We start from the raw sequence: 20,713 nt of genomic DNA on the forward strand, positions 1-20,713 counted from the left end.
ACAGTTTAAATAATTATGCTATAAATTGTCCTAATATATTATAAGAAAATTAAAATAGCAAAAAAATGGTACATGATAGGAACTTTTTGGCTTTGAATTTGATTTCAGCATGCTAAAAATAACCTAAAAACATTAAAACTTTGGAGACAGGAATTTCATCGCAGACTAGTGTTATTAATGGCTATGTACGAGATGAACTAAATGAAATATTTACTTATACGTTGTGGTTAATGAAATGTTATATTCAGCTATCTAGGTATCAGAGCAACTATAGGATTTGAAAGTCACGTGTCCTTGCAGCCAACAATTATATAAATATTTTACTAAATTGACCGTGAAGTAGTCATTTGATTTTAATGAGAGAATATACGTGACTTCCTAGATATCATCATCGACAATAATTTTGAATAAAGAAATCCGCATTAAGCTTTTTACACATAAAACGGAAGAAGGCAATTTACATCTCGTAATGGACGCATCAAACCATTTTGCACTAACATGAAGAAATTCACGTTCTGAATATACTGCTGTAAAGGACAGAAAACTGAATATTTTTTCCTCATAAAATTACGATATAAATAGAGCATCAACGTAGAAATAATCACAAGACAACATGAAGCTTCTTACGATCTTGGTTGCTGTTATCGCAGTTGTTTCTACTGTACTAGCGGTAAGTTTTGTGATTCTGTTCCACATACACGTGCAAGAGCTACAATGCGATTGATAAATAAGTGACTCAGATACAGTGACATCATTTTATTTTTACTAACATTTTTAATATTAACTTGGCTATACCACTGGATCAACGCCGTTTGCTACCCCCTTCCACGACTGGAGTTCGATGATACTGGCATAATATACAAACAAATCACTTTACTAGGTATAGGAGGGAAGAAAAGTAGTTCATCCATTTACGTAAACTAGGAAATATCGCGATTTTGAGTTTGATCATTTTCATTAGGTTTTTGTTTAATCAAAATACAGTATAGTATTAACAATAAATGTTTTTACTCACGAACTGAGCTGTCCATGTGGACGTATTCATTATGCAGTGTATATTATACTGTCTACAGCACATTAGCATACAATATAGAGAATGAAGTTAAATTGAAAAATAATCATAATATGGATATTTAAACACATTGTTTAAAATGGTTACCGTTCATTTCGATACAGGCTTCAGTTCTAATGTGCATATTATTGCACTATAGACTATTGTACCTAATCCCAATTACCAGTTTCGTCCTTCGTACTAGTAACTCATGTTGAAATAATTCTGTACCTACTCTATAAAAGAATACCTTACGTACTGTAAATTCAATCTTCACTTCTGCTCGATCCGAAAAGATAAAATTACTCAGACACTATCTACTGTCCGTCCAAGTGGTTATGTCGTAGGGTCGTAGAAAGGGAGGATATCACGTGACAGTTAATTACTTAACGAGGCCCTTTTATTTCAGTTATTTTAAACAGTTGTATAATATTAGGCTACGTAGACGTCCAATTCCCAACAGAAATTAATGTTCTCAGAAAAGAGCTAAGACAGCCCAGCCACTAGCTGGTTAATAAAAGCTGGTGGGGAAAACCGGGATGCGATATAGGCAAACGGACGACAGTACCTGTGCGAAAATGAGTCAATATTGAAAGGTTGAACTTCATTAGTAGAAGGGGTGGGAGTGAAGTACATTCAAAAACTCAGGTACAATAAAAATTGAAGTAAAAATAAAGTGATGTCCCTGTATATGGGAGATAAATACATAATTACTAAATTTATGTCACGAAGAAAAGCTTCTTTCCGAAGGAGATCAAAAAAAAGTCTAAAAATTTGTGATGTGGTGCAGTTTTGATCTTGCAATATCTAATAACATGTCCCTGGTTTAAAATTAGCCTCTCTTTGTCCAAGTCATCTCCATAAAATGAGGGAATTTCTTCCATTCCTTATCACCGTCATTCAAACCACCAATTAGAAAATTCTCAATCTTAACAAGAAAATATGCAGTAAAAGTCAATGCGATCATCCAAACAGTTCACAGTATTGTCAACAACTTCGTGAAACTCTTTACAATACAAATCTTCAGGCGATGATAGTTGTGGGAACTGGGAAGTCTGTATATAAATAATACTGGGGGTGCACCCCAGAAGTCGGCGTCTATGGTCTGTATGCATGTAATCAAAATAATGTCCAGTTGATCGTTCTGTTTCCTTGTCTGAATAATTTCCTTTAAAAATAATCATGTCCCGCGCCCTGGCGTCGTGATCTAAGGTATCCTGCCTAGGACTCGCGTTACGGAATGCGCGTTGGTTCGAGTCCTCATGGGGGAAGAAATTTTGTCATGAAATATCGGCCAGTAAAGGTCATGATCTCATGATACTAAATAGAAAAGAAGGAACCAGGATGTAGATAGACTATACAAATCTCAACCAAACAATAGAAGTAGTAAATGAACTTAAATACTTAGATGTAACTATCATGCATTACAATGAAGAGAATATAGAAATCCAGAATCAAATTAAAGTCGCTAATAAAGCATATTATTCACTTATCCCTCTAATTAGGTATCGTGGAGCCAATTGGAGAAGTCGAATTGAACTATATCAAACAATATCCGTAGTATAATTCTGTGGCCGGGAGGAAAATGGTCTTAAGTAAATTTTTTTTTTTTTGTGAAAATGAGGTTTTTATATATTCTGAAAGCGGAAACAATTTTCTACAATCTGGTAAAACGGTTAAAGTCAAATAAGACTCTTGACTGGATTTATAGACCGTTACCAAATGTCCTAAGTACTTTTTGAATCGAGCACACACAGAATAAAGGACTTAAGAATATTTAATAATTTTTCCTTACAAACCATCACATGTTTACTTTCCATGCTTCCCTATTAAAAAGGTCTAACTTGTATTTTAGCTATTTTATTACATACTGATGCCCTTTCCTTTTAAAGCTTTAAGCGCCAGGTAAACAGTCCTATATTGTTTAAGACCTATTTTGCATTCCTAATAACTTACATTTCTCATTTATTTTGACGTGAAAAAGGTCTTATGTTTAATAGTCCCTTCTGCTCGGTTCGTGTTCCAGTCTTAAAAGGGCTGAAGTGCGGTTTATTTTTGGAAATAGTCAAGAAAATTGTTAAATGAGCAACATTACCTATTTTAGAAGAAATATAAACAAATAATATCCAGGAAAAACCTCTTAATTAACAAAACTCTATAATTGACACCAATTTCAATCTTTCTACTGCTCTCCTGAAAAGTATACAGTTTTACTTAAGACCTTTTTCCTCCCAGCCACAGAATTATGTATGGAAGTGAAAATTGGACTTTTGCAAAAAACTCACAGAATGCAGTTGACAACTTTGAAAGAAAGGTGTTAAGGAGGATATCTAGACCAGTGGTAAGGGAAGGAAAATGGAGAATCCTTATATAACGATATAGCTTTGTCAACTTTCATACGGATCAGGAGACTGCAATGGGCAGGACATATAGTCAGGATGGAGAAGGGAAGGATACCAAGGAGAACTTTAGAGGGGCAATATGGAGGATAAAGACCTGTTGGAAGACCACGGAATAGATGGGAGGATATGGTTCAAGAAGATACTACCAGTTTGCTGCGATTGCGGAACTGGAAAGTGGCAACAAGGGACAGAGAAGTATGGAGAGGAAGAATTGGGGAGGCCATGGCCCGAAAACGGGCCGAAGAGCCATAGATAGTATATCGGCCAGTGCATGGGACCGGTGCTCACCTAACATCGTGATGCACTTGGGGAGCTACGATAGGTAGCGAAAATCCGGTTTCGCAAACAAGCTATAACGGCTGGGGGGATCATCGTGCTAGCCACACGATACCTCCATTCTGGTTGGATGATCGTTCACCTCTGCTTCGGCATGTGGACGTGAGGCCAGCAGCCGACTGGTCGGTCGTGGCTCTTCATGGGCTGTAGCGCCACAGATTTACTTTACTTTACTTACTTACTTACTGGCTTTTAAGGAACCCGGAGGTTCATTGCCGCCCTCACATAAGCCCGCCATTGGTCTCTATCCTGAACAAGATTAATCCATTCTCTATCATCATATCCCACCTCCCTCAAATCCATTTTAATATTATCTTCCCATCTACGTCTCGGTCTCCCTAAAGGTCTTTTTCCCTCCGGCCTCCCAACTAACACTCTATATGCATTTCTGGATTCGCCCATACGTGCTACATGCCCTGCTCATCTCAAATATCTGGATTTAATGTAAGGAATAAGGTTTTGAGATTTGGTACTCGGAATGTTACAAGTCTATATAGAACAGGAGGGGTAGCATTACATTAATAATATATTGTGTATTGTTTATATTGTGTATACCACTGCCACCGGGTGCTTGCCCACTTGCAGTGTAAATAAATACATACATGCATTAGTAGCAAAAGAACTAGCTACATATAGAATAGACTTTGTGGGAGTACAGGAGGTTAGGTTAGATGGGAACAGCATAACACAAATAGGAGATTATTTGTTGTATTATGGGGAAGGAAACGATAATCACCAATTAGAAACAGGATTCTTTATTCATAAAAGAATAAAATCAGCAGCAAAAAAGGTCGAATTTATCAGTGATAGGTTATCGTATTTAGTACTTAAGGGTAGATGGTGCGATATCGTAGTTATAAATGCTCATGCCCCTACAGAAGAGAAAGACAACCATATAAAGGATAGCTTCTATGAGGAATTGGAACAGACTTTTGATCAGTTACCTAGATATCACACGAAAATTTTATTGGGGAATTTCAATGCTAAAGTAGGACGGGAGGATATTTTTAAACCGACTATTGGAAAAGAGAGCCTACACATAACTAGTAATGAAAAAAACAAATTGCCACATCAAAAAATTTAATTGTCAAAAGTACAACATTCCCCCATAAGGGTATACATAGCTAAATATACTTGGACTTTACTTTAATAAAATAGTCATACTTCAAACCCTCTCTCTCAACAAACGCTTCATTCAAATAATAATATAGATGCCGACTAAGATATTAATCTCTCCATACTCATTGAATCTTTGTCGTAAGCTAAGTTGCAAATTTATTAACGGCTTGTTTCTTATTGCATTAGGATGAAGCTACTGAGGCTGAGTATCGAAGAATGTCGAGAAGATGTATGAGTAAACTAGGAACAAGAGTGAAAGGTAATAAGTTCTTACTTTATTCTATTGCATTGATATGTTGCCATTCATTTCTTATAATTTATCTCAGATATGTAATTTTCTATTCAATGAATATGTATGTAAACTAAGAGTTTGTTGAAAGTTTATATAAAGTCGATGATAATAATAATTAGATTTCGTTGAATTGCCACACGCAGCATGCAATCAGGTTGCCGATGTACGGTAGTATAGAGGAGGTGAGCGACCGACCGGTCTCGTAGTATAAGCAGTTCATGTTAAGAGTTGTGACCGGTACAAATAGATAGAGCAGCTACAGCTAATGTATACCTATGTAAGCACTTGTTTTTGCATTACTGTGGTTGGAATAGTCAAAGCTTAACATTTGTTCAGTGCAGACAAGAATTCAATCAAACATGCTACAATGAGAGTGTTGCTGTTCCAAACAATTGCCTCTGGAATACCCTTACCCCCGCAGCCAGTATTGACCCGTTGGGAAACGTGGTTGGATGCTGTTAATTATTATACAGAATATTACGGCAAAATAATGGAGGTAATTGATGCATTGGATAGCACAGACAGTTCCGCTATTGCAGCTGTAAAATCATTGCTTTCTGAACAGTTATTGGAAGATATTCTGTTCATTGATTCTGATTTTAAAATCGTGTCCAAAAGCATCATGCTGTTAGAATCGTCTAAACTACAACTCTCAGAAGCCTTTAATATAGTGGATAAAGTATCACAAACCGTTATCCAAAATAACAATTCACTAATTTGAGAAAAAGTGAAATGTAAGTTGAGAAACATTATTGCTAAAAATTCTGCCTATTCACAACTTCGTATTATAAATGATGTACTAGCAGGTCACGACAAGACATCTGAAGTTGGTGTACTAAAAAGTAGTGACTTTCCGTTCTTCAAATATGCTCCTATTACATCGTGTGATGTTGAACGTACATTTTCCCAATATAAAAACTGTTTGAGTGACCATCGGAGGAGGTTCACTTTGGCAGTCGCTCAAAATGTAAGTAACTCTTTACTGCAATGCACATATTCAAGGATGATGTGAGTATATTACATTAAATTTTAAGAGTTAATACATCTCACTACAAAATAATTGTGTATTTATATGTTTAGACATTTCCTACTTCAATGATCATTCATTATATTTCTTGAATGCAGGATACAGGTTTTATTGTAACCGCAGTATACTGCTCAGTGTTTATATCAGAGGCATACTCCATCCGTTGCATGCCCCCTTCTCAAACTGTCTATACCACGTGCGCAGTAAACCTTACGATTCTCGTGGCAATTCCACGAAGTCTAATAATAATAATAATAATAATAATAATAATAATAATAATAATAATAATAATAATAATAATAATAATAATAATAATAATAAACTGCAGAGTCAGTGGAAATATGTTCTTAATGATTTGTTTTCGATTCGCATTTCAAGTACTTAAGGAAAGATTAAAAATGCATACATTTTTAAAATCACAGCTAAAAGTACAATTAAAATCTTACACAGAGGGTTCGGTTCGAGTCTGGGCCGAGAGAAAAGAACGAATCACAGTCGACTAATATCATTCCAACTGAAGGTCACGTGGTGCGCGTCGTAGTTTACTTCCATATTTGCCTTCATCGTGCAGTGTGCAGCCTAATATAACACCTCTTAAAGTTAAAGCGTGATAAGTCGCTGGCTAAATGTTACAAGGGTGTATGTAGTAATATTTCTGATATGGACATAGAACCTTGTAATATTGAGTCAGCGAAGTGTCTTAGAGAACAAGCCATTTCGTTACTTTTAGTGTTAGTTTCAAATGTAATTTCACCGCGTCTGAATTAAATTAGATTGTTAGTTCATTTAAATGTCAACTTGAAAGTACATGCTGAAACTAGTAAGTTTATGTATGACGTATGCGAAAAGCGACTCATGTCGAGGCAAATATAGGACATTTAGACAGAGATTCCTTGACGTTCCGGTTCCAAGTAGACAATAAAGCAGTGATGTCAAAGCAAGCGCATTTTTCTGACCTTGATGTCGTGCGCGGGCAGCAAGCGCTAAGTATGGAAAGAGGAAGGGTTGTGTATATGAATAAGCAACCTGTTGGATTAAGAAAACAGTGGTGCACAAACTTCAAACGGAACGTGAAATTTTATGTCGTTATTTTTATATGGCTTCTTTCTGTTTAATATTATCTATATTGTCTGTAAAACAAAAGTATTAACACTGATTTCTTAATATTGCACTTGTGTTTTAAATCTTAATAACATAATAGAGAGTTAAGAAGGAATATTCACTTAAATTCCATAGTAGTATAATATTATACTGTATTAAGTGGATGAAACACATCTTTCATAAAAAAGTGATATTCCAAAGAAAGAGATTGAGTATGACATGATAAGTTGGAATGTATATTGGTGGTATCTTTAGCCTTACAAAAGTAATCAATAAACTAATCAAAACAATATTACAGTACAAAGCAAAGTTACCTAGGTACTGTATCTGTTTTAAGTGTAACTAATATTACATAACAAAACTCTTATCGCATTATGCTTTTAAGGTGATATTGGTGAGCAACTTCCTATCATCAGAATATTAAATTATTTTCTCGAAATGTGCTGAAGCTATAGAGCTGACATTTTTACAACACATGGGCACGTATCTTTTGCTTATGATGTAACAGTAGTTGCTTTGTTAATTCATTTCCTTACAAACAATTTCCATGCGAATATTTTCAAAATTTTCAATACACTATCTTCAGTAATACGTATATACGGTATATTAGATTTACGAAAACATTCTGCAAGGCTACTAAATAAATAGGCCTATACCTAAAAATTTCACTTTTCTATACGAAGAGTTGAGAAAATATTTCTTTTGAATAAAAAAATCAAACTTGTGAAAAATGAGCATTAAAATTAAAACTTACATTCTTATAATGCACTTATACTTCTCAGGCAAATCTAAAAATTAACATGGATACAGTTTTAATAAGTTCTCTTCCCTTCATCTATTGAATCAGTGCTGGCCATCCCTGAATATAGCTCGACCAAGCGGCATATACTACCTCTTTCGTCTGTCTCTTTCCTTTCCGCTGTAAAGCGCTCAGACTCTCCTGGGTTCTAAACCGCGCGCTTGCTCCTGTGGGTATCAATTGACATGCCAGCAATAAAGGTATGGTCACACGTCACTACTTTTGCAGCGCTGCAATACAAAAAATTGCGCAACTCTCGTACTGCGACGTGTGAACAACGGTGCAACCCGAAAAGTAGCGGCTGCCGAACCTGCTGCTCGCTACTTTTCCATGCTGCGCGCAGCTTAAAAGTAGCGACGTGTGAACAGGGTTCTCAGGGTTGCAGCCGCAGCATTTTTGATATCGGTTTTGTTGAAACTTTTGCTGCGGTTGCGACCAGTGTTGCCACCCAAATGTGCCAATGATACTTTTATTGTTTGGATATATTTTAGTGTTAGATGTTTTATTTTATTTTAGTAGGTTATTTTACGACGCTTTATCAACAGCTTATTTAGGTTATTTAGCGTCTGAATGCCGGTGAAATGAGTCCGGGGTCCAGCACCGAAAATTACCCAGCATTTGCTCATATTGGGTTGAGGGAAAAACCCGGAAAAAACCTCAACCAGGTAACTTGCCCCGACCGGGAATCGAACCCGGGCCACCTGGTTTCGCGGCCAGACGCGCTAACCGTTACTCCACAGGGTGGACGTGTTAGATGTGATGAAAATAAATTATTTGTAACAGTTACTAAATGCACAACACAGTCAGAGTATATTTGCTGACGATATAATTCATTTTTTAATTTTCCTTAGCGTAGTTTCAAACAGGAGTGTTGCCAACATTGATTACGTGAATATGCTGTTGGTTATCACTTAAGAATTTAGGCGTTTTTAATAGCTTTATAGTAAAAAATAATGCAAATTTCTGAATACTAGTTAGGACAGAAAAGCAAATAACAGATAAATAAGCTATCGCATGAGTTTCATAAGAATGCGAACATAACCACAAAATGTATATTGAGAAGTCAACAGGAGATGGAAACCTGCAGCATGACTGCGGCTGCAAAAGTAGCGCCTTGCGTGTGAACAGACTCGCAACCTCCAGTTGCAACTTTTGCAGCACTCGGGTTGCGCAGCACGAAAAGTAGCGTACAGCGCGCTACTTTTGGCTTACGTGTGAACACGACACGCAACTTTTGCAGCTGCAGTACAAAAGTTGCGCAGCAAAAGTAGCGACGTGTACCGTATCTTAAGATAACTTGTTCTTAGATTACGGGAAATGGGATCGCTAGACTCTAGAATTCCTGAGCCATAATGAAGGGCTTCAACGGAACAAAATTTTTTATGGCATTGGTGAATTATTAGAAAGCTCTCCAAAGAAATCTCTACGTCTTGTTTCAAGGAAAGTAAGCGTTTAAAAAAAAAATATATATATATATATTCTCTATTAGTTCCCCTTAAGGGGAGGGGTACGGACTTTAGACTGCTCTCGCACGTAGACCGCTTGGGTGGGCCATTGTACTATCCGAAATTGGTAGTGGGCCATAAGGCCCTCGAGCTACATTTTCCTCTACGTGTCGCTCTTAACATCCCTACAGCCTGCAGAATCTCCTTTACCTTTCCACGTACGCATCAAAACGGTCTCTCAACTCCGGGCCCAGGGGAGAGTCCACGGTAAATAGCACTACCACCAGCAACTAATGACCAAATACCACGGAGTTCAATTTCGGTGACGGCCCCCAGACTCTACATCGGATGCAAGTCCGAAACATGGAAAAGAAACGGAGATGATGATGAAAGAGGGGAAGTGTAATTATGATGGAGAAATGAGTCTGAGGTCCAACGCTGACAGTTACCCAGCAATTCTGCTTCAATTGGTTGAGGAGAAACCTCGGAAAAAACCTTAACCAGTTAACTTATCCCAACAAGGATTTGAACCTGGACCCGCTCGTTTCAGACATGCTTTACTCCACAGAGGTGGGCATCTCAGCCTTTAAGACAACTTTAGAAACTTTAAGACTGAATATTATGGATTTATTAATTTGTCCTACAGAATGATATCTGTAAGTAATATTGACAATTAATATTTGAGGAGAAAAATTCGCTCCGGCGCCGGGGATCAAACCCGGGTCCTTGGTTCTACGTACCAAGCGCTCTGGCCACTGAGCTACGCCGAATTCAATCCACAGCACCGGATCGAATTCTCCTCCTTCAATGTTTCCCTTTGTGGCCTTACTCCAAGTTAGGCATATATAGTGACATATATGTCCAATGTCAACTGCCATTAGCCTATACTAGGAGAGAGTTATTCTCCTCAAATACTGTATTAATTGTCAATATTACTTACAGATATCATTCTGTATGACAAATTAATAAAACTATAATATTCTCATAGCTGCAGTGCATATGTCTGTACAGATTACTGTGCACTTAACTGCGGAATCCCGGCCAAACAAGTCACTCAGCTGAGTGCGCTCCTAGTATAACGGCAGTTGACATTGGACATATACGTCAACACATATGCCTAACTTGGAGTCAGGCCACAAAGGGAAACATTGAAGTAGGAGAATTCGATCCGGTGCTGTGGATTGAATTCGGCGTAGCTCAGTGGTCAGAGCGCTTGGCACGTAGAACCAAGGACCCGGGTTTGATCCCCGGCGCCAGAGCGAATTTTTCTCCTCAAATATTAATTGTCAATTTAAGACTGAAGTCTTACAGAGCGACTCCTATAAATCTAACTTCATCAGAAGACGTCGAGAGTTTATGAATGTAGACGGACATCACATTGCTAACTTTTGTGACAAAAGGTAATACTCATTATGAAATAAAAATATAATTGAGCGCATGCTGTTATTAATAAGAATTCTATGTACTGAACTACACGGGAGGCTATAGCTCGAAATTGCCGCTGTCTACGATGCGTCCTGCTCGCCAACATGAATGCTTTTTGTCGGCCCACATCCGAACCGAACAATCTGTACTTCATACGTCAACAGAATAGGTTACTCTATGTTACTGAAGAGGAATGTACGAAATAGGCCTACTGTCTATTTTTCAGATGTTGAATTCTTGATCGACCATCAAATGCCAACCACGAGAGCAGGAAAAGTGAGTTTGTATATAATATATTTTCACTAAACATTCAAATATGTGACTTTCTAAAATAATAATAATAATAATAATAATAATAATAATAATAATAATAATAATAATAATAATAATAATAATAATAATAGTAATAATAATAATAATAGTAATAATAATAATAATAATAATAATAATAATAATAATAATAATAATAATAATAATAATAATACCGTAATACGTGGTACAGTCATTAAGTTCTGACACTGACGCCTGAAGGGTAGGCACCCACAAGAATCTGGATGTCTCAGAAGATGCCGCGTGATACGGCGTACACTTAAACAGATCGACATCCTCCCTCAATATAGTCGCCGTTGGCCGCTATGCACGTCTGCCAACGTTGGTGTAGCTGCTGGAAGCACCGCTGAAAGATGTTGGCAGGAAGATGCCGTACGGCTTCTCTTGTGGCAATCATGACCTTTTCGGCCGCATAAAAATTACGCCCTCGTAGGATTGATTTCATGAGGGGAAAGAGAAAAAAAAATTGCATGGTGCGAGATCAGGTGAGTACGGAGGGTGTGGCAAAACAGCAACCTGTTGCCTTGCAAGTTCCTCTTGGACAAGGATGGAGCGATGTGCAGGGGCGTTGTCGTGTAGCAACAGCCAATTCTTCCTATGCCAAAGTTCAGGACGCTTACGACGAATTGAATTGCTTAAACGGCCATGAATCTCTTTGTAGAGGATCTTGTCTACAGTTGCACCTTGTGGGATGAATTCTATGTGAACAATTCCATTTGAATAAAAAAAACTGTTAAAGCATCACCTTGCCTTCTGACCTGTCTTGTTTTGCGGATTTTTCTGTCGTGGAAATAATGGCGTTTTCCAGGTGGCGGATTGTCGCTTCAGTTGCGGATCGTAAAGGAAACACCATGTTTCGTCTCCAGTTATGATCGGTTATAGCAGTTTCGCCTAATCTCTGATAGAACGTGACGTTTGCCCGTTGCTCAAACTGCAACAAACTCGAGTTCCCACGCGCGCATTCAAATCACCGTCACAACAAAGACCGTAGTTCTACTTACAGTGCATGCACTCAACTGTCTCTTGTTGGGTCGAGAGACTAACTAACAAGGTATCATACCATGGCGCCACCTATGCGCTATAGTGCACCACAACGCCACTATGCGCTCAGTATTAGAACTTAATGACTGTACCACGTAATAATTACATACATACATGTTTGCCCATGGGCAGGTCTTTCACTGCAAACCCAGCATTCTCCAATTTTTCCTATTTTCTGCCTTTCTCTTAGTCTCAGCATATGATCCATATATCTTAATGTCGTCTATCATCTGATATCTTCTTCTACCCCGAACTCTTCTCCCTCCACCATTCCTTCCAGTGCATTCTTCAGTAGGCAGTTTCTTCTCAGCCAGTGACCCAACCAATTCCTTTTTCTCTTTCTGATCAGTTTCAGCATCATTCTTTCTTCACCGCCTCTTTCCAACACAGCTTAATTTCTTATTCTTTCTGTCCACTTCACACGTCCCATTCTTCTCCATATTTATTTTTATTTTATTGTGTTATTTTACGACGCTTTATCAACATCTTAGGCTATTTAGCGTCTGAATGAGAAGAAGATGATAATGCCGGTGAAATGCCTCCCGAGTCCAGCACCGAAAGTTACCCAGCATTTGCTCTTATTAGGTTGAGGGAAAAACCCGGAAAAAATCTCAACCAGGTAACTTGCCCCGAACGAGAATCGAACCCGGGCCACCTGGTTTCGCGGCCGGACGCGCTAACCGTTACCCCACAGGTTTGAACTTCTCCATATCCAAATGCTTCCGTTCGTTTCTCTTCATTTCGTCGTAATGTCCATGTTTCTGCCCCATAAAATGTCACACTCCACACAAAGCATTTCACTAATCTCTTTCTTAGTTATTTTTCCAGAGGACTGCAGAATATACTTCTTTTTCTATTAAAAGCTTCTTTTGCCATTGCTATCCTCCTTTTGACTTCCTGGCTGCAGTTCATATTACTGCTTATAGTACATCCTAAGTATTTAGAGCTGTTTACTTGCTCTACTGCCTCATTACATTTCGCAAGTTTACCTTCTTTATTTTTCTTACGACAACCATGGTCTTCGTCTTGTTTGCATTACCTTCATCCCATACTGCTCACAGCTGTCATTTAGATTCAGTAGCATATCCCTCAGTATCGTCTCCTCTTCTGCTAACAACGCCATATCAATCAATAATACAATATTTTGTCCAATACTCTTTTGAGAACATTAACATCATATATAGATGAAATTATTGGGGACCATCAATGTGGTTTTAGGCGTAATAAATCGACTATTGATCAGATTTTTTGTATTCGACAGATATTGGAGAAAAAACGGGAATATAAGTATACAGCGCATCAGTTATTCATATTTCGAAAAGGCACGTGACTCCGTTAAGAGAGAAGTTTTATATAATATACTTATTAAATTAAATTTGGTTTTTTCAAGAAGCTACTTCGATTAGTTAAAATGTGTCTCAGTGAAAAGTACAGCAGAGTCCGTATAGGTCAGTTTCTGTCTGACGCTTTTCCAATTCGTTGCGGAGTAAAGCAAGATGCACTATCATCTTTCTTTTTTAACTTTGCTCTAGAACATGCCATTAGAAAAGTTCAGGAAAACAGAGAGGGTTTGGAATTGAACAGGTACATCAGTTGCTTGTTTTTGCGGATGATGTGAATATGTTAGGACAATATTCACAAACTATTAGGACAAACACGGGAATTTTACTTGTAGCAAGTAAAGAGATAGGTTTGGAAGTAAATCCCGAAAGAAATAAAACAAAATATATGATTATGTCTCATGATCAGGTCATAATATGGAATGGAAATTTAAAAATTGGAAATTTATTCTTTGAAAAGGTGGAAAAATTCAAATACCTTTGAGCAATAGTAACAAATATAAATGACACTGGAACTTAAACGCAGAATAAATGTGGAAAATGCCTGTTATTATTCGGTTGAGAACATTATTGTCATCCAGTCTGCTGTCAAAAAATCTGAAGGTTAGAATTTATAAAACAGTTATATTACTGGTCGTTTTTTATGGTTGTGAAACTTGAACTCTCACTTTGAGACAGGAACAGAGGTTAAGGCGTTCGAGAATAAGGTGCTTAGGAAAATATTTGGCGTAAGAGGGATGAAGTTACAGGAGAATTGAGAAAGTCACACAACGCAGAATTTCACGCATTGCATTCTTCACTTAACATGATTAGGAACATTAAATCCAGAAGTTTGAAATGGACAGGGCATGTAGCACGTATGAGTGAATCCAAAAATGTAGCCTGTATAGAGTGTCAGTTGGAAGAGCTGAGAGAAAAAGACCTTTGGGGAGGTCGAGACATAGTTGGAAGAATAACATTAAAATGGATTTGAGGGAGATGGGATATAATTGTAGGGACTGGATTAATCTTGCTCAGGATAGGGACCGATGACGGGCTTATGTGAGGGCGGCAATGAACCTTCGCGTTCTCTAAAAGTCATTTGTAAGTATTATTATTATTATTTTTTATTATTATTATTATTATTATTATTATTATTATTATTATTATTATTATTAGGGGGCGGAAAAATGTGCGTTACCACGCGATACAGGTTAGTTTGGTCTGAAGTATGGATGACGTCACAGGTACAAGCGCAATAACATAAATGCACTACTAGAGGGCGGCAGTACAAGTAGGAACCAACAAATGATCGACAGTGTTAACTTCTAGTCGTATGGGAAAGACAGTCAGGTGTTTACAGTATTGCTTATTGCTTTTGTGTAGGTGCTAGTGTTCTGTAATAGTAATATGCGTTACAAGAGCGGTATGTTGACGTTTTCATGTTCGTGGAAAAGAATGAAAAAGCTAAACTTAGTTGAGCTTTTTTAATTTCCGAGAACATGAAAACAAACATACCGCTCGTGTATCGTACATTATTTTGTTCGAAGATCGTTTATTACATACCTGAAAGAGGAATTTCTAATTAGTTGCAATGAAATCTCCATCTTGGTTTCCGTTCAATGACGGCAACATTGGGAAACAAATATATCTATCTTCAACATTGTTGCTATAAAATGTTTTATGTGTTCTATACTGCAGCAGGCCGTGATATACGTCTGTCTTTTTTTTCCCCCAGTCTATGATGAGTCTGGAATCTTGTTGATTTTTTCACGGCTTCCTTTATGTTACTTGGATTACAAATGCAGTAACTTTAGTGGAGTTGTAGAGTCTACTCCATTTTTGCAAATATTTAAAAACAATAATTAACAGTGCAATTTAGGTGAAATTGCAGTGGTAAGTTTCCAATTTATAATTATTACTATATTGAACGTCTTTAAAAATAATATGTTAAAAGCCTAAAGCAGTAAAATGAATATGACGCTTAAGCGGTAAGAATAGGGAAATTGTTATGTGTGTTACCTTGGGAATACTGAATATGGTATTTCACACTTACCGCGTATTGGTTTTGTGAGGAAAGCAAGCAAATGCGCACGATCTCACACAAAAGTGATTTAAAATGCCTAAGTCGAAGGATTTGGAATTAAAGAGTTTAAGAAATAAATATGGAAGAGAAATTTTGATTCCGCAAGGCGAAAATATTTTCTGTGCCGTGCGCAAATTTGAAATTAAAATACGTAGGAAATATTGCATAGAGCGGCATTGTAACAACAAGAAACATACCGAAAACGTACAAAGATCTTTAACATCAAATAGTGAAAAACATACACGGCCTGAATTTAATGTGGATTTATGTAATATGATGATTACTGCATATATTCCGTTCAAGAAACTTGATAATCCACAATTTATAGGTGAAAAGGTGAAAGAAAAATTCCTCAAATTCTGCAAAAAAAAAAAATACCCGTTATATACCTACAGTTATGTGTAAAATTTTGAGTGGAGGGAAAAACTACGATACTACGGCGTTTTTTTTTTCATTTGCACCTCTAACATCTTGTGACACGGAAAGTAGCTTTTCGATGTTGAAAACTCTTGGAGTGAGGGACGTCGAACTTTCTCTTTCGATAATTTACGGATGTATATTGTGGTTCAGTATAATGCATTCTTTAATCATCAGGCGGTGGCAGGTAACATTCGAGGTAAGTTTTTGAACCATAATAACTATACTACAACTTCATTCCAGTATTTATAAATCGATTGGAGTGGTGAGGTTATCATTACCAGACTGTACTCTCTTAAAGTTGTTTACGTGAGTGAATGACAACAGTATAGTCCGTTGATACTGAACTTAAGGCATAACGCACATCTTTCCGCCCTTTAATTATTATTATTATTATTATTATTATTATTATTATTATTATTATTACTATTATTATTATTATTATTATTATTATTATTATTATTATTATTATTATTATTATTATTATTATTATTATTATTATTATTATTATTGTCAGTTTCTGTCAGATGCGTTTCCAATTCACTGTGGGCTAAAGCAAGGAGATGCACTATCACCTTTACTTTTTAACTTTGCTCTAGAGTATGCCATTAGGAAAGTCCAGGATAACAGAGAGGGTTTGGAATTGAACGGGTTACATCAGCTGCTTGTCTATGCGGATGACGTGAATATGTTAGGAGAAAATCCACAAACGATTAGGGAAAACACGGGAATTTTACTGGAAGCAAGTAAATCGATAGGTTTGGAAGTAAATCCCGAAAAGACAAAGTATATGATTATGTCTCATGACGAGAATATTGTACGAAATGGAAATATAAAAATTGGAGATTTATCTTTTGAAGAGGTGGAGAAGTTCAAATATCTGGGAGCAACAGTAACAAATATAAATGATACTCGGGAGGAAATTAAACACAGAATAAATATGGGAAATGCTTGTTATTATTCGGTTGAGAAACTTTTATCATCCAGTCTGCTGTCGAAAAAATCTGAAAGTTAGGATTTATAAAACAGTTATATTACCGGTTGTTCTGTATGGTTGTGAAACTTGGACTCTCACTCTGAGAGAGGAACATAGGTTAAGGGTGTTTAAGAATAAGATTCTTAGGAAAATATTTGGGGTTAAGAGGGATGAAGTTACAGGAGAATGGAGAAAGTTACACAACGCAGAGCTGCACGCATTGTATACTTCACCTGACATAATTAGGAACATTAAATCCAGATATTTGAGATGGACAGGACATGTAGTACGTATGGGCGAATCCAGAAATGCATATAGAGTGTTAGTTGGGAGGCCGGAGGGAAAAATACCTTTCGGGAGGCCAAGACGTAGATGGGAAGATAATATTAAAATGGATTTGAGGGAGGTGGGATATGATGATAGAGAATGGATTAATTTTGCTCAAAATAGGGACCAATGGCGGGCTTATGTGAGGGCGGCAATGAACCTCCGGGTTGCTTAAAAGCCAGTAAGTAAGTAAGTAAGTAAGTATTATTATTATTATTATTATTATTATTGCATTTCCTCATATTATCTTCTCATTCTCTCTTCTATTCCTTCTCGTTGCAGCTCTGTTATTCCACATTATTAACTCTATTTTAACATCTTTCCACAGTGCTACCTTGCGTGCCTATATGAAGCATGTGGCTTGGTAAGTAAACACATATTCAATTTGTAAAATCTTCATCTCATGTACTTTATATTGCACACTGTACTTGCGTGGATATGGACTGTTAAATATCTACAATATCATAAATAATAACTATGTACTATTATATAGTCGACCTGGTTGGCGAGTTGGTATAGCGCTGGCCTTCTATGCCCAAGGTTGCGGGTTCGATCCCGGCCCAGGTTGATGGCATTTAATTGTGCTTAAATGCGACAGGCTTATGTCAGTAGATTTACTGGCAAGTAAAAGAACTCCTGCGGGACAAAATTCCGGCACATCCGGCGACGCTGATATAACCTCTGCAGTTGCGAGCGTCGTTAAATAAAAGATAACATTTAACATTTAACTATTATGTAAACGAAAAGTTATCTACTCCGAGTTCAAATCTAATGTAAGTACAGGGTGTAAGGGGTATAAGTGCCGTCCTTTTCACAGTCGTCGGGGACGGTCTACAGGATCAAAAAATGTCCATACAACATAGGGTCAAAACTTGATAGTTTTCCCAGAAAAAATATTTATTTTCTTATTTTATTGCGTTATACTACTTATATCTGACCTGCACAAGGTTTGCGCTCTCCGAGCCGGCTCACAGCTCATGAGCGGAATGCAGATATTAGCTGCGCTCTGTATAAGGGTGGACTGGAAGAAGGGGTGATTTCGTACAAAATATACACAAAAGGAAATAAAGTACTAGTAAGAGTGTTTATGAAATGAATTCCCGTTCAGTGTTTGCAAAACTATCTTGGACTATTATTAATTAATAAAGAAATATTTATTTTACAGAAATAATAGAAATTCTATAGCTACTTAAATGTACAATATCATTTTGTTATATTTTTATTTATTTTTATTTTATGCTGTTGGCAGCTGAAAGGAACAGTAGCCTACTGATCGTAATGAAACATCAGTTACAGATGTTCGATGTCTGCCTTTATTAAAGTTGATTATAGGAAACAGTTGCTTACAAATATAAACGTTGAGCCAAACATAGCAATCATTTTCATAGCCACCCTGTGTAGTCGTGGATATTATTGCTAATGTTTAGTCTTGTAAAACTCAACCAGGCTAGTAGTATTATTCAAACGATCTTTAGCCCTTAGGTCACATTGAAGATCAAAGTTTAAATCGTTAAATGTTACGTTCCGTCTTTTAGATTCCTCCATACTGTACTGTAGAAGTAGGTAAGCAACGTGAAACAGTTACTGAGAATAGACCTACACACTGCACTCCATTAGATAACTGAGTGGTCGTTTCCCTCTCCTCTACCTATAGCAAGTCTATGTCATTCTGACGTATCTTCCTCTCCGTTTCGGCGAGCGGTAAACACAGCTCTACCGCTCCGAAGGAGCGCGGGCGCTCGTTGAGCGCTGTATGTGCAGGTATGGCTTATATCGTTAGTAAAATTATGAAAACAATTATATCATTAGGTATATCTAGCAAAGAGTTAATATTAGTTAAAATAAATATTCGTGTGTTCTATTACGTTTTCGTGAAATTGAGTAAAAATGCATGCTTAAATTTGTTAATATTCTGGCGTGAGAGACGTGGCAACGTGTTCAGCAGGCAGTACTCTGCACAGACGCACGTACTCTAATCTTTATTTACTTTCTTCTAATCGTGTAATAATAAATTAAATCCCACTCGAGTTTTGATTTTCCCTAGATGAATAAAAAACCTCATGGAGATTACTTTAAATAAAACATTTTGAAAACGACAAAATATCAAGTTGAGCACAAAATGTGACAAATATAATAGCAAGTCAGAACGGACATAAATTTTTATTTTATTGGGTTATTTTACGACGCTGTATCAACATCTAGGTTATTTAGCGTCTGAATGATATGAAGGTGATGATGCCGGTGAAATGAGTCCGGGGTCCAGCACCGAAAGTTACCCAACATTTGCTCGTATTGGGTTGAGGGAAAACCACGGAAAAAACCTCAACCAGGTAACTTGCCCCGACCGGGATTCGAACCCGGGCCACCTGGTTTCGCAGCCAGACGCGCTGACCATTACTCCACAGGTGTGGACCACGAACATAAATATTATATTACTTTATCCTTCATATTCTCACAGAACATGTTTCTTGTTTAGTCAACTATACGAAGACAGGTCTGAATCTCACAAGTGATACCAGCATGGCATCACTTATAGCCTTATCTAATTCATTAGGTCACAGTAAGGATGTTTTTTTTATATGTTTTGGAATAAAATTTTACTGATATAATATTGTCGACTATAGAAGGCGGATTGATCCCATATTTTTGCTAGTACTAATTTATTTTCAAAGTTAAAATCTAAAATCAAAATGAAAGTATCACCTTTCTTTATGAAATCATAAAAATCCTTAGCTCACATTTTATGGACCCTTCAACGAGCAATCAAATTATTTGTTATATAATCAGTCTTCATTCTAATACATCTATCTATATATATATATATATATATATATATATATATATACAATTTGAAATGGTAATGGAAATTACGGGAAAACGGCTGAACGGATTTTAATAAATGACCCCTCATTTTGAAGCTTGGAACACAAAGTTTTTCAGAAAAATAGTAGTTTTCAGTGAAATGTCAATTTTTCAACATAATTTTCCTGTTTTCTAAAATCCATCTGTCGTCACTAATCGCATTTCAGAATAAAACAAAACACACACTACAGTAAACAATATTACACGAAGGCCATGATCTGCAAGACATATTTAGAGCTCAAATTGATGGTTATTAAAAACTTCGAGACTTGCTAAAAATAATTTACAGGTCTCATTCTGCGGTGTGTAATTTTCTGAGTACACCTGTATATTAGATATTAAAATCTACAAAACTTTA

At 36.8% G+C, this 20,713-nt stretch overlaps 1 protein-coding gene across 1 annotated transcript in view; it reads left to right on the forward strand.

The window, feature by feature from the left end:
- The first annotated feature begins 613 nt into the window (after positions 1–613).
- The window catches only part of LOC138702805 (uncharacterized), a 32,470-nt gene continuing 12,370 nt past the window's right edge, over positions 614–20,713 (forward strand). Inside the window, exons 1-4 of the mRNA XM_069830101.1 lie at positions 614–670; positions 5,095–5,167; positions 11,224–11,273; positions 17,822–17,857. Coding sequence (XP_069686202.1) covers positions 614–670; positions 5,095–5,167; positions 11,224–11,273; positions 17,822–17,857 — 216 coding nt within the window. The remainder of the gene's footprint in view (positions 671–5,094; positions 5,168–11,223; positions 11,274–17,821; positions 17,858–20,713) is intronic.

Source organism: Periplaneta americana, chromosome 7 (assembly GCF_040183065.1).
Source record: "Periplaneta americana isolate PAMFEO1 chromosome 7, P.americana_PAMFEO1_priV1, whole genome shotgun sequence".
NCBI classification, from domain to species: Eukaryota; Metazoa; Arthropoda; class Insecta; order Blattodea; family Blattidae; genus Periplaneta; species Periplaneta americana.